This window comes from Pseudorasbora parva, chromosome 3 (assembly GCF_024679245.1).
Source record: "Pseudorasbora parva isolate DD20220531a chromosome 3, ASM2467924v1, whole genome shotgun sequence".
NCBI classification, from domain to species: domain Eukaryota; kingdom Metazoa; phylum Chordata; class Actinopteri; order Cypriniformes; family Gobionidae; genus Pseudorasbora; species Pseudorasbora parva.
The window spans coordinates 47,435,249-47,450,672 of record NC_090174.1 but is presented as its reverse complement, the minus strand read 5'-3'; the positions used below and the strand labels follow the sequence as shown (position 1 = coordinate 47,450,672).

Here is a 15,424-nt window from a genome sequence, read left to right as displayed (position 1 = left end):
AAACACACTAAAGGCTATATCTCCGCAACGCTTTATCGTATTCAAACCAACCTTGGTACATGTCATCACAAGCATGACTTGAAGCAACATGCAGCGTTTCGGCGCAGCGCCACCTACCTGTCCGGAGATACGAAAAATGCCTATTTTGGCTTATAACTTCTGAACCGTTTATCCAAAAATCATAAAATTGGTCTCATTAGATTCAGGGCGTCATGCCGAGTCGACTGATATCCAATTTTACCATGTCGGCCATTTTGGATGTCGGCCATTTTGAATTATGTGCAAAAATGCTGTATTTTATGAACGCATGAACAGATTGTTATGAAACTTGGTATGGGTCATCACCACGATGCCTTGAAGTAGCCTGAGAAGTTTCGAAACAGCGCCACCTAGTGGAGAATTTTTTTTTTCAAACGCTTATAACTTTGGGTGTGGTTGACATATTTTGATGGGAGTGTGTTTTTTGGTCTCCTGAATCCTTGCCGACTCCAACGATACCAGACTTGCCAGGTTTCGGCATATGGTTTGCGCAGAGTTGTAATTTAGTGCTTAAAAAACATTTGCTGATATCTTCGAAACCGCTAGTCCGATCGAGACGAAACCAGCCTCAGAAGTTCGGAAACATAGGTCGATAGCTATACGCTAATGCCCAAATCTCAAAATATTGATAGTAAGGGGTAGTAAAATCCAATCAAAGTCAGGTGTCAGTCATTTTTTACGTGTTTTTTCATATAAATGTCTATAACTCCAAAACAAAATGAAATATTTTCACCAAACTTGACACACATATGTATGGGCTCACTACGAGGACACATAAAAAAATTGGTGGGATTGTGCCTCTTGGTGGCGCTATAATAAAACAAAACATGAAATTCCCATTGACTTCAATGCAGTATTACGGTTTAAAATGCTAATGCTATAATTTAAGAATGCACTAGTGTATCATTACAAAACTCGGTATGTGTCTTCCGCTCTATGTCCCGAAGATATTCAAAAAGTTTCGGGGCAGCGCCACCTTGTGGTCAAAAGTTGTAATAAAATGTACAAAAATGCTAATAACTTTTGATTAAATTAGCCTATTGTAATGAGACTGGTCATAATACATTCATTGGCTCATGCCGAGAAGATAGATACCAATTTTGCCATATTTTGCAAACATATCTGTGCTCCATCTTGTTATTTGTTAAAAATCTACTTTTTCAAACTCATCCTAGACCGTTTGTCCGATTTTCACCAAAATTGATCCGTATCGTCTTCAGACCATGCTGACAAATACTTATGGATTTCGGATTGATAGACAAAACAGTTTTCATATACCACTGCAACAGAGTTGAGCCATGATGCAAAAATTACTCTTGAGGCTGTATCTCTGCAATGCTTTGACATATTGACACCAAACTTTGCATGTGTCATTGTCATCTCAATCTGACTAAACCACATCAGTTTCGTAACAGTGACACCTATTGGTCGAAAGTGATAAACCATTAAACCATTATTATTGACTGTATTTAAAATTTGACTGCTATTTTGCCTAAAATCAACTTAATAGGTCCTTAATGGCTCATTGTTGCAGTTGGCTTGAGACTTCCAGCCATGCTGGCATGTCTTGTCTTCTTCTTTGCGCTTGGCCCCGATAATGGCTGCTTGCAGCTATATTTATTATTCTGCTTCTTCTTCTTCTTCTTCTTCCGCCATAGGAGTCTCTGGCAGCCCATAGAACCGTATGGTAAAAAGTTGTGAAATTTGGCACACTCATAGAGGCCAGTCTGAGCTGTCACTATAGCAAATTTGGTGCCTCTAACTCAATCCCTCTAGCGCCACCACCTGTCCAAAGTTTCACTCATATTTATGCTTATAACTTTTGACCCCTAAGGGCTAGAAACAAAATTCTTTTTTCATCGGATTCCTTGGCTCAAGCCGATTCGATTTCACCCTATGATGTCATTTTCCGGTATGCAAATTTTCCCGCCATTTTGAATTTTCTGAAAAACCTACTTTTTCGAACTCCTCCTAGGCCGTTGCTCCGATTTTCACGAAAATTGAAACAGATCATCTTCAGAGCATGTTGACAAAAAGTTATGGAATTCAAGTTGATTCGTCCAATCGTTTTCAATAAACGCACAAACAAATTTTACGTGGAGGTTGCAAAAACACACTAAAGGCTATATCTCCGCAACGCTTTATCGTATTCAAACCAACCTTGGTACATGTCATCACAAGCATGACTTGAAGCAACATGCAGCGTTTCGGCGCAGCGCCACCTACCTGTCCGGAGATACGAAAAATGCCTATTTTGGCTTATAACTTCTGAACCGTTTATCCAAAAATCATAAAATTGGTCTCATTAGATTCAGGGCGTCATGCCGAGTCGACTGATATCCAATTTTACCATGTCGGCCATTTTGGATGTCGGCCATTTTGAATTATGTGCAAAAATGCTGTATTTTATGAACGCATGAACAGATTGTTATGAAACTTGGTATGGGTCATCACCACGATGCCCTGAAGTAGCCTGAGAAGTTTCGAAACAGCGCCACCTAGTGGAGAATTTTTTTTTTCAAACGCTTATAACTTTGGGTGTGGTTGACATATTTTGATGGGAGTGTGTTTTTTGGTCTCCTGAATCCTTGCCGACTCCAACGATACCAGACTTGCCAGGTTTCGGCATATGGTTTGCGCAGAGTTGTAATTTAGTGCTTAAAAAACATTTGCTGATATCTTCGAAACCGCTAGTCCGATCGAGACGAAACCAGCCTCAGAAGTTCGGAAACATAGGTCGATAGCTATACACTAATGCCCAAATCTCAAAATATTGATAGTAAGGGGTAGTAAAATCCAATCAAAGTCAGGTGTCAGTCATTTTTTACGTGTTTTTTCATATAAATGTCTATAACTCCAAAACAAAATGAAATATTTTCACCAAACTTGACACACATATGTATGGGCTCACTACGAGGACACATAAAAAAATTGGTGGGATTGTGCCTCTTGGTGGCGCTATAATAAAACAAAACATGAAATTCCCATTGACTTCAATGCAGTATTACGGTTTAAAATGCTAATGCTATAATTTAAGAATGCACTAGTGTATCGTTACAAAACTCGGTATGTGTCTTCCGCTCTATGTCCCGAAGATATTCAAAAAGTTTCGGGGCAGCGCCACCTTGTGGTCAAAAGTTGTAATAAAATGTACAAAAATGCTAATAACTTTTGATTAAATTAGCCTATTGTAATGAGACTGGTCATAATACATTCATTGGCTCATGCCGAGAAGATAGATACCAATTTTGCCATATTTTGCAAACATATCTGTGCTCCATCTTGTTATTTGTTAAAAATCTACTTTTTCAAACTCATCCTAGACCGTTTGTCCGATTTTCACCAAAATTGATCCGTATCGTCTTCAGACCATGCTGACAAATAGTTATGGATTTCGGATTGATAGACAAAACAGTTTTCATATACCACTGCAACAGAGTTGAGCCATGATGCAAAAATGACTCTTGAGGCTGTATCTCTGCAATGCTTTGACATATTGACACCAAACTTTGCATGTGTCATTGTCATCTCAATCTGACTAAACCACATCAGTTTCGTAACAGTGACACCTATTGGTCGAAAGTGATAAACCATTAAACCATTATTATTGACTGTATTTAAAATTTTACTGCTATTTTGCCTAAAATCAACTTAATAGGTCCTTAATGGCTCATTGTTGCAGTTGGCTTGAGACTTCCAGCCATGCTGGCATGTCTTGTCTTCTTCTTTGCGCTTGGCCCCGATAATGGCTGCTTGCAGCTATATTTATTATTCTGCTTCTTCTTCTTCCGCCATAGGAGTCTCTGGCAGCCCATAGAACCGTATGGTAAAAAGTTGTGAAATTTGGCACACTCATAGAGGCCAGTCTGAGCTGTCACTATAGCAAATTTGGTGCCTCTAACTCAATCTCTCTAGCGCCACCACCTGTCCAAAGTTTCACTCATATTTATGCTTATAACTTTTGACCCCTAAGGGCTAGAAACAAAATTCTTTTTTCATCGGATTCCTTGGCTTAAGCCGATTCGATTTCACCCTATGATGTCATTTTCCGGTATGCAAATTTTCCCGCCATTTTGAATTTTCTGAAAAACCTACTTTTTCTAACTCCTCCTAGGCCGTTGCTCCGATTTTCATGAAAATTGAAACAGATCATCTTCATAGCATGCTGACAAAAAGTTATGGAATTTAAGTTGATTCGTCCAATCGTTTTCAATAAACGCACAAACAAATTTTACGTAGAGGTTGCAAAAACACACTAAAGGCTATATCTCCACAACGCTTTATCGTATTCAAACCAAACTTGGTACATGTCATCACAAGCATGACCTGAAGCAACATGCAGCGTTTCGGCGCAGCGCCACCTACTGGTCCGGAGATACGAAAAATGCATATTTTGGCTTATAACTTCTGAACCGTTTATCCAAAAATCATAAAATTGGTCTCATTAGATTCAGGGCGTCATGCCGAGTCGACTGATATCCAATTTTACCATGTCGGCCATTTTGGATGTCGGCCATTTTGAATTATGTGCAAAAATGCTGTATTTTATGAACGCATGAACGGATTGTTACGAAACTTGGTATGGGTCATCACCACGATGCCCTGAAGTAGCCTGAGAAGTTTCGAAACAGCGCCACCTAGTGGATAATTCTTTTTTTTCAAACGCTTATAACTTTGGGTGTGAGTGAAAAATTTTGATGGGAGTAGCTTTTTTGGGCTCCTGAATCCTTGCCGAGTCCAACGATACAAGACATGCCCAGTTTCGGCATATGGTTTGCGCAGCGTTGTAATTTAGCGCTTAAAAAACATTTGCTGATATCTTCAAAACCGCTAGTCCGATCGAGACGAAACCAGCCTCAGAAGTTCGGAAACATAGGTCGATAGCTATACGCTAATGCCCAAATGTCAAAATATTGATAGTAACGGGTAGTAAAATCCAATCAAAGTCAGGTGTCAGTCATTTTTTACGTGTTTTTTCATATAAATGTCTATAACTCCAAAACAAAATGAAATATTTTCACCAAACTTGACACACATATGTATGGGCTCACTACGAGGACACATAAAAAAATTGGTGGGATTGTGCCTCTTGGTGGCGCTATAATAAAACAAAACATGAAATTCCCATTGACTTCAATGCAGTATTACGGTTTAAAATGCTAATGCTATAATTTAAGAATGCACTAGTGTATCATTACAAAACTCGGTATGTGTCTTCCGCTCTATGTCCCGAAGATATTCAAAAAGTTTCGGGGCAGCGCCACCTTGTGGTCAAAAGTTGTAATAAAATGTACAAAAATGCTAATAACTTTTGATTAAATTAGCCTATTGTAATGAGACTGGTCATAATACATTCATTGGCTCATGCCGAGAAGATAGATACCAATTTTGCCATATTTTGCAAACATATCTGTGCTCCATCTTGTTATTTGTTAAAAATCTACTTTTTCAAACTCATCCTAGACCGTTTGTCCGATTTTCACCAAAATTGATCCGTATCGTCTTCAGACCATGCTGACAAATAGTTATGGATTTCGGATTGATAGACAAAACAGTTTTCATATACCACTGCAACAGAGTTGAGCCATGATGCAAAAATTACTCTTGAGGCTGTATCTCTGCAATGCTTTGACATATTGACACCAAACTTTGCATGTGTCATTGTCATCTCAATCTGACTAAACCACATCAGTTTCGTAACAGTGACACCTATTGGTCGAAAGTGATAAACCATTAAACCATTATTATTGACTGTATTTAAAATTTGACTGCTATTTTGCCTAAAATCAACTTAATAGGTCCTTAATGGCTCATTGTTGCAGTTGGCTTGAGACTTCCAGCCATGCTGGCATGTCTTGTCTTCTTCTTTGCGCTTGGCCCCGATAATGGCTGCTTGCAGCTATATTTATTATTATTATTATTAATGTTGAAAACAGTTTTTGCTGCTTAACACTTTTTAATGGAAACAATGACACCATTCAAACATTTGTGGTCAGGTTAAAGAAACATTAAAAGGATGCATTAAATAAAAATGTATAACATAAAAGATTTCGGTTTAATAAATGCTGTAATCAATTTTATAAATAAATGCAGTTAATTGAACGTTCTATTCATCAAAGAATAGAATCATGAAAAAAGTATTGTTATTTCCACAAAAAGTACCAAGCAGTACATCTGTTTTAAACATTGAGAATATTTTACCTGAGCAGCAAATCATCCTATCAGAATGATTTCTGAAGGATCACGTGACACTGAAGACAGTAATGTAATGGTTGCTGAAAATACAACTTTGCCATCACAGAAATAAATAACGTTTTTGTTTAAATAAATAGAGCCTTGGTGGGCATTAAAGATTTCTTTCAAAAACAAAAAAAACAATGGTAATGTTTCTAAACTTTAGACAGGCAATGTATGCAGACAATCTTTCATGGTAAAAAAAAACTCTAATTCTGCGAAGGTTTGACTTTGACCTCAATTCCAAACCTACGTCTGGGAAATAATAACGCGAAGCTTGAGCCAAAGCTGAACGAACACCTTGACATAACACCCGCCGTTTGTTTAGTGAATTTCGACTGTGGCATCGTGTAAAACCGTCACTCACACTAGTCAATGTTGCTAGTCACCTACTTATTATAGGCTTCTCAAAAGCCATCTGTTATAATCGCGTTGCACACGTGTTTCTATTGAGTTTATGAATGCAATGTCTAATAATCATATGATTAGCCAGAGTTTTGTTCAGAGCGCGTGCAGTTCTCATTCACAGAAATCTGCACTCAAAGCAGAGATGAACGAGGAGATTGATTCAGCATACAGTGGTTTAATGTTTTTGTTCTAGCCTATTTCAACAGCGAAAATAGTTTAAAACAAACACCGCAGAACCATAGCTCATCTGATATGACTGGCATAAAGTTGGCTTGACGTTCGAGATTCGCATATTTAGGGACCGTCTCTAAAGTTACATACAACATTGGTATGCGCGTTTGTATAAAACTGACTGTACAGTGTTCATCTAGTTGTCAGGTATAATGCACATATTTTGGATTTTTGATATTTCATAAAATAAAGTGTCAAATGAAAATGTTTTTCATCATATGAAAATATGGATATAATTTATTTATCTGGGATACTGTTTGGGCTCATACACAAACTATGCTAGATTTAAATGTGTCATAGCTAATAGGACACTGTTGAGAATATTGCTTTAACATATTTATAGAGATAATATTAGACATTTACACCAAATTATTATTTATGCATTATGTGGTGCTATTGACGACAGCCAAAGGAAATCCCACAGAATATAATCTTGCTTTTAAAAAAGGGCATAGAGCTGCTTGATTTATTTGTTGTTTGTTGATTTTCAAATATAAAACTTGGTTAAATGTTTTCAGTGTGTGCTCCCTTATCAGCTTATCACCTAATATCAGCTCACATTAAACAAGGTAGTAATATATTGTGCATAACCAATTATAACTGTATTTGGTGCCAGAAATCTTGACATAAGCAAAAAATTGCTATAGAGACAGAGAGAGAGAGAGAGAGAGAGAGAGAGAGAGAGAGAGAGAGAGAGAGAGAGAGAGAGTACAGTACAGTACAGTACAGTAGTGCAGTAAAGAATATGTCTTCCTAATCCCACCATGTGCATAACAATGTGCATAACAATCCAACTGAGAATTACAAATTCTTACAGACAAGGAAACGCTCTCATTTCAGTGACTAATTTGGATGAACAGAATGTTCTAGATGTCTGTCTCTCACCAAAGGCAGAATAAGTGGGTAGAACTGAGAAGCAGTGCTCAGCGTGTCCATGGAGACAATGAGGCTACGCAGTTGTAGACGCTGATGTACAGAGCTACGCAGCCCAGGCAGCAGCACTTCACTCTTGCGCAGACTGTTAATGTAGACAGGTACGGCTTTCAGAAACTGAGGCAGCACCAGCTGACAGACAAAAAGACACACATTGAGAAGAGTATGACATTCAAAACTCTATTATCCAAAAATCGGATACGATTCACTTAGAATGGCTTCTTAGTGTTATTATCTGTGCCTACATCAGTAATATGGGTAATGAATGGTAAAATTCATTGAGATCAGAGTAACTGTATAGAAGACTGTCTGTCATCTCCTAAAAACTGTTTGTATTTTTCTTAAACTTTGATCCTAAATACTGATCTCACAGGTCTAACATATCTGATTAAGCTGTAATCACACAATTCAATAATAATTGTCTAGGGCTTTTTTCACAAACAAGGCAATATGACAAAAAGGTGATCATTCATTTAAGCAATTAAAAATTAATTGGACTGAAGACAGCTGAAGCTTGATTTTTTTTTCAGTTGGTATCACAGTGGATCAATATTTGACAAAAAATTATTGCTTAAACTGTATGATATATCTCTATTGAACGTTCCAAAGCATGTGCTGGACCAGTAACTTATGAAAGATTCTGATTGAAGAGAGAGATATTTGTGAAGAACTAACCTGTCCTGGGGACACAGAGGTAGTGCAGCTGTGTTTCCTGAAGCAAGACAACATCTCAGTAACCTCCGTCTGTAACTCCTCCCGCAGGGACTGCAGTGGACTCTCCAGTGCTAAGGAATACACTGACTCACACACACACACACACACACACACACACACACACACATAAAATGAACAAAATTAGATTCAAATCAAGTAGACTGAACTCTAAACTGATTACACATTGCTAATTATTTATACATTTATTTTCTATACAATAGTCATGTATTATTAAACACTACTGTTCAAAAGTTTGGGGTTGGTAATATTTTTCCAAAAATACAGTAACAATTATATATATTGTGAAACATTATTGCATTATTAGAAATAACTTGCATTTTTAAATATTTTTAAAATGTCAAGCTAATGTGATGCCAAAGCTGTATTTTCTAGTCATTCAGTGTCACATAATCCTTCAGAAATCATTCTCATTTGCTCATTCGGTGCAAGAAACATTTCTTATTATTATCACTGTTGAAAACAATTGTGCTGCTTAACATTATATGCATCCTTGCTGTAAGTATATCTTAAAAAAAAAGTTTGATCCCAAACCTTTGAACAATAGTGTATATGTGATTATTTTTAAAAGGTAATTTGGGTCACATTTGATTACATGTTGATTTAAAAAAATTTGTAGGCAGAATCATCACATTACTGTATGAAATACACCGCAAATACTGTTTTTATACTTTTCTTGCAATAGAATGTGAGGAGCGTCTCAGCCTGGCTGCTTCGAAAGGTGTCTAGCAGTTGATGGGACACTGACAGAATAACGGTGTGTATCCGTGTCCTGTTCTCTCCAGAAGAGTTACTGTATGACAGCACAAACTACACCAGCAGATGAGAAGGGAATCAAACAAATGAATAACAATCAATATTTTGGTCGAACACCACCAAATTATTTATCATATCCATTACTCTCAGATAAGTAAATAAAATGTGAGTCTGACTATAATTTTATATGTGCTATAATAATACAGTGCATTAGGAAAGTATTCACAGTGTTTCACTTTTCCCACATTTTTTTATGCTACTGCCTTATTCCAAAATTGATTAAAATCATTATTTTTTCCCTTAATTCTACAAACAATTAGCCTGGATGCCAGCCGAACTTAGCCCCACCCACAACATTTTTAGGTCAGGTAGTTCGGTCTGACATTGCTCCATAGAGGAGTAATTATCCCCGAACAGAAACTGTTCGGACCAATGAAATCATCAGGGCGGGCTTTAGACGATGATGGACAGATGATCAACAGTAACATAATCATGCACGTCATCAAAGGGGCTAGGATTATATTTGTTCAAATCCTAAAGGGAGAGCTTGTTTGTATATGCATTCACCTTCACAATTTCTCTCAGAAATGATGATCATGTTGGGTGAGTACTCTGTGTATCATTAAATTCTTTTTTTTTTTTTCAACACCGGCAAAGATTGTGTATTCCAGTCTGATTTCAGCGCGCGTGCAGACAGGGTTGCCAAGTTTTTACAACAAAACTTGCCAACTACTAGCTCTAAACAATAGCTTCTCGGGGGGTTCTCCGAGGGGAAAAATGGTGTACGTGGGGTAAAATGTGTGTTATTTTGGCAAGGTTTCCTGCTAAAATTCGCACTCATGGGTCTATATATCACATAATAGTTGCTTCAACCCGCGGACATAGAAAACAACCACGGAAAAAAACGCGGACTTGGCAACACAGTGCGGTTGACTTCTGTCTGTTGACATTTGACAATGCGTCGCTTCGTTGCTCTGATTGGTTGTAGGTCTATCCAATTGATGTCTTTCCTGGTTCGGTTGAAACATGCTTCATAATCACAGCCCAATGGAGCAGTTTCAGACTCATATTCTGACTAGAATTGAGTATGACCACATCAGGCTAACAAACAATACCACTTAATGACAAAGTGAAATAAGCTTGTTTAAAATCTTTGCAAATTTATCCAAAAAAAAAAAACAAACAAACACATAATGTACCTAGGTATTCACAGCCTTTGCTCAATACTTGGAATCCCCTTTGGTACCAATTACAGACTCAAGGTGTTTTAGTATGATTCTACCGGGTTGGCAAACCTAATTTTGGGCAGTTTCTCCCATTCTTCTTTGCAGGACCTCTCAAGCACCCTGTCTCTCAAGCACAGACATTTTTAGATCTCTCCAGAGATGTTCAATCGGTTTAAGTCTGAGCTCTGGCTGGGCCACTCAAGGGCATTAACAGAGTTGTCCACTTCTTTGTTATCTTGGCTTATTGTCCTGTTGGAAGGCCAAGCAGGTTTTCATCAAGGATGTCTCTGTATATTGTTGCATTCATTTTTCTTTTGATCCTGACAAGTCTCACAGTTCCTGCCGCTGAAAAACATCCCCACAGCATGATGCTGCCACCACCATGCTTCCCTGTAGGGATGGTACTGACTAGGTGAGGAATGGTGCCTGTTTTCCTCCAGACATGATGCTTGCCATTCAGGCCAAAGAGTTCAGTCTTTGTTTCATCAGACCAGAGAATTTTGTTTATCATGGTCTGAGAGTCCTTCAGGTGCCTTTGGCAAACTCCACGCAGGCTATACGTAATGTGCCGCCTGGCCACTCTACCATACAGGTCTGATTGGTGGAGTGCTGCAGAGATGGCTGTTCTTCTAGAAGGTTCACCTCTCTCCACAGAGAAATGCTGGAGCTCTGTCAGAGTGACCATTGGATTCTTGGTCACCTCCCTGACTTTCTCCCCTGATTGCTCAGTTTGGCAGGGAGGCCAGCTCTAAAAAGAGTCCTGGTGGTTCCAAACTTCTTCCATTTACAGATGATGGCACTGTGCTCATTGGGACCTTCAATGCTGCAGAAATGTGTCTGTACCCTTACCCAGATCTGTGCCTCGATACAGTCCTGTCTCTGAGGTCTACAGACAATTGACCATTCGCAAAGACCCTCTCCCTTTAGTTACTGTTGCTTCGTCTGACAAGCCATGACATTCTCACGCCACACACCATGTCCTCACGCAGTGAAAAATACATTGCGAAGCAAAGGGGACACTGACAACACAGACGCATAATAAAACGTAAAAAAAACCACAACACAAAATCCAGGCCTGGTCCTCTCTCGTCCTTCACTGGTGTCACTCATCCTTATATGCCTCCGAGCTCCCTCATGAGAGTACTCGAGACCGGTGTGGCTCGCAGGTGACACTCATTTGCACTCACGCCACGGCCTCACTCGCTCCTCCCATGTCTTTGGCTCGTCTCGCTCGCCACAACCGGTTTGTGGCTTTTTAATGTGTGGTGACAAGTCGCAGTAGCGATTCAGTTAATGCTGCTCATGAACCGATCATCTCTTTCCTCTGGTTAACATAAAGCATCAAATAAAAATGAATGAACATTAGAACGAATGTTCAAATATGGAAAGACGTCAGTACACACCGTTTTTCAAGTTCAAGTCCACCAACATTAACCTGTCAATCAAACTTCCGGCAAAGGGTGAATTCCTTGGACTTCATGGCTTGGTTTGCGCTCTGACATGCACTGCTAACTGTGGGACCTTATATAGACAGACGTGTGCCACTCCAAATCATGTCCAATCAACTGAATTTACCAAAGGTGGACTCCAATCAAGATGTAGAAACATTTCAAGGATGATCAGTGGAAACAGGATGCACCTGAGCTCAATTTTTAGTGTCATGGCAAAGGCTGTGAATACTAATGTACATGTCATTTTTTCGTTTTTTATTTTTAATACATTTGCAAAATTTCAAACAAACTTTGTTCACGTTGTCTTTATAGGGTATTGTTTGTAGAATTTTGAAGAAAATAATTATTTTTATCTATTTTGAAATAAGGCTCTAACATAGCAAAATGTGGAGAAAGCGAAGTGCTGTGATTACTTTCCGGATGCACTGTATATCAATCCATACATCCAACGACAACCCATTAATCCGACCTGTATGGCTACACCCCTCGTTTCATCCAAAGATTTGTTGTGAGTAAACTCAAATGCCAGAGCTGTGTGCCAATCAAGCGCTGCCATGGAAACACAGCAGGAGTCAGGACCAGCGATGATGGAGCCATAGCAACCAGATATGCGCATCTCTGCAGAGACATAATGTTGAGCGTGTAATGGACTCACCATCTATTTATGTATAACATCTGGAATTCATGCAGGGAATCAAAGTAACTATCAAGCATTAAAATGATTGGATACCATGTAATATTTTATATAGACTATGACCCATATATGTATGCTCTGTGTCTAATATTATACATAAAAAACATTTATTACATTTAGACCTAGATTCTTTTAGATGCCCCCTTGATTACCTTTACAAACAAAAACTCTGAGTTGAACTTTGAAGGCAATCTGCATGTTCACACATCTTTTCAAATCAGTTTGGAAGCGTTCCTGTTCCATCTCTGACTGTAAAAGAAAAGAACACAGAAAGATTTGTCATGAAATGACACAGTTTGGGCTTGTTCACACTGCATTGAATATGGTTATTATCACTACTCTTCTGATTGCGTAATCATGTTCTCTTCACACAGAGTTTAGTTATTTACAGGAGTGACAACTGCATTCTGATACTGAAAACTTCAACTGTGATTATAATACATCTGCATAGTGTACATACCAAACTATCATTGATCGATTCACTGATTCATAACCGTTTGAATCTTTATTTGAGAAATGAACACAAACAAGGAAGAGAAGACAATGCTGAATAAAGTCGTAGTTTTTGCTATTTTTAGACCAAAATGTATTTTCGATGCTTCAAGAGATTCTAATGAACTAACTGATGTCACATATAGACTACTCTGATGATGTTTTTATTCCCTTTCTGGACATGGACAGTATAGTTAGCCTACAATTGAATACGCTCTTGGACTAAATATTAAATATCTTAAACTGTGTTCTGATGATGAATGGAGGTCTTACGGGTGTGGAACAACATTAGGGTCATTAATGACATAAATTTCATTTTTGGGTGAACTAACCCTTTAAAAAGAAAATAAATACTTTTATTGAGCAAAGACATATTTCATTGATCAGTGAAGAGTGGAGATTGAAGACATTTATGAACTTTCTATTCATCAAAAAATCCCCCAAAAAAATATTAATCAGTTTTCAACATTGATAAGAAATGTTTCTTTCTAAAACAGATTTTTTTTAATAATGTTAAAAAACACTTTGTTTACAGTATTTCTAATAAAAATAAATGCAGCATTGGCACAGACTGCTTATTCAATAAACGCATGGAATTATAATAAGTATATAGTAAGTATAAGTATAAGTATATAAGTATATATATATATATATATATATATATATATATATATATATATATATATATATATATATATATATATATATATGTGTGTGTGTGTGTGTGTGTGTAATAAGTATATATACCAGAATGAGAAAGTAGTTCCTAGTTATAACGGTCTAAAAAAATAGAAACTTTTCATATTTCGTTGGTCTTAGTACGCGATGTAACTATAGAAGAGTCAAGTTTTAAATAGGAACAATATTGAGGGCCCTATCTTGCACCCAGCGCAATTGACTTTGTACACCGACGCATGTGTCCTTCCTATTTTGCACCCACGCAAAGCGCGCTTTTCCCTCCACAGAAGCACGTCGCTAAACTAGTGAATGAACTTGCGCTCCCTGGGCGGTTCAGCGCAAAAAAAGGAGGCGTGTTCCGGCGCAAACAATCCCTGGTGCTATTTTGCTGTTCCATTAAACAATTGCGCCACTGACCAGAAAAAAACCTAGTCTAAAGTCAGTGGCGCGTTGCGCGTTCTTCATTATGCTATTTTAAGGGCGCATGCTTGACCATTATGTATAGCGTGCACAACACACATACACTTTGCTCATGTAATCTACACAGATGCAACAGTTATTTTTGCAAATCATAAATTGTTACACTAAAAAAATATTAACACATGAGATGACGGAAATCATTGTGGTGTGCCACGAAGATGTGAAAAAATAGGCATAAATCTAGCTTACAAATTATTCAGGCAAATTGTAGTAATTAAGGATCAGACCTGTTTGCCCAATAGTGGCAAGACATATGTTTCTCCCATCCCCATGCAACCCAACTTCTCTGTGTTTCACTGCTCTTACAAGAACATCAGTCTCCTCGGCTGTGAACCGCTCCTGGCGTGCGCCTGGTAAATACGCCATAATAATAGCAATCCATAATGGAACTTGCACACCTGCTTTTAAAGGGAATGTTGGATGACGCTCTGATTGGTTTATTCACGTTACGCCCAAACCACACCTATGAATAATGAAGCTACTTCAGACCAACCCATTTTAGATTTGCGCCGGGCGCAAGAGCCATTTATGCCGCCGGGAAAATAGCAACAGCGCCGAGACCCGTCCACAAAGTTACCTGCGCTTCGCGCTTTGACAATTCGGTTTAAATCATTAAAATAGGGCCCTGAAAGTCTTTGGTCATTTTTTTGATCACTGATCCTAATGGACCTATATAATTCAATGATGTATGCTAAGCTATGCTAAAAGTGCTACCGTCAGATACAGAGATCGGCTGAATGTATTCAAAAAGGGTAAAACTCAACTGTTTAACTCTAAGGGACATGGAAAATGAGCCTATTTTCAAAAAAAGTGGAGTATTCCTTTAAAACAAATATCATAATGAAAGATAACTAGGATTTCTATAGAAAATAGCTTGATGATTTTACACATTACTACAGTATACTAATTGCACGGACGGTCCTCTTGGAGCAGTGTAAGCCCAGAATCCCTAGCAGCACACCTGCTTCCAGTTAATAGCATGATGCCACTAAAAAAAATTGTATAAGCAGCAGAGATTTTTAACAAGTACCAAACATTATGACATCCCAGGCTAATTCTCAAGGTAGCCA

The 15,424-nt window shown here is 38.1% G+C and overlaps 1 protein-coding gene across 2 annotated transcripts in view; it reads right to left on the bottom strand.

Annotated features, from left to right (window-relative positions):
• si:dkey-13n15.2 (protein transport protein Sec24C) overlaps positions 1-15,424 on the bottom strand; it is a 66,127-nt gene that overhangs the window by 43,136 nt on the left and 7,567 nt on the right. For both annotated transcript variants that reach the window (XM_067439236.1, XM_067439237.1), the window contains exons 15-19: positions 12,857-12,953; positions 12,480-12,628; positions 9,249-9,387; positions 8,521-8,642; positions 7,798-7,977 (exon numbers count right to left, since the gene is read on the bottom strand). In XM_067439236.1, the coding sequence (XP_067295337.1) occupies positions 7,798-7,977; positions 8,521-8,642; positions 9,249-9,387; positions 12,480-12,628; positions 12,857-12,953 (687 nt within the window). The remainder of the gene's footprint in view (positions 1-7,797; positions 7,978-8,520; positions 8,643-9,248; positions 9,388-12,479; positions 12,629-12,856; positions 12,954-15,424) is intronic.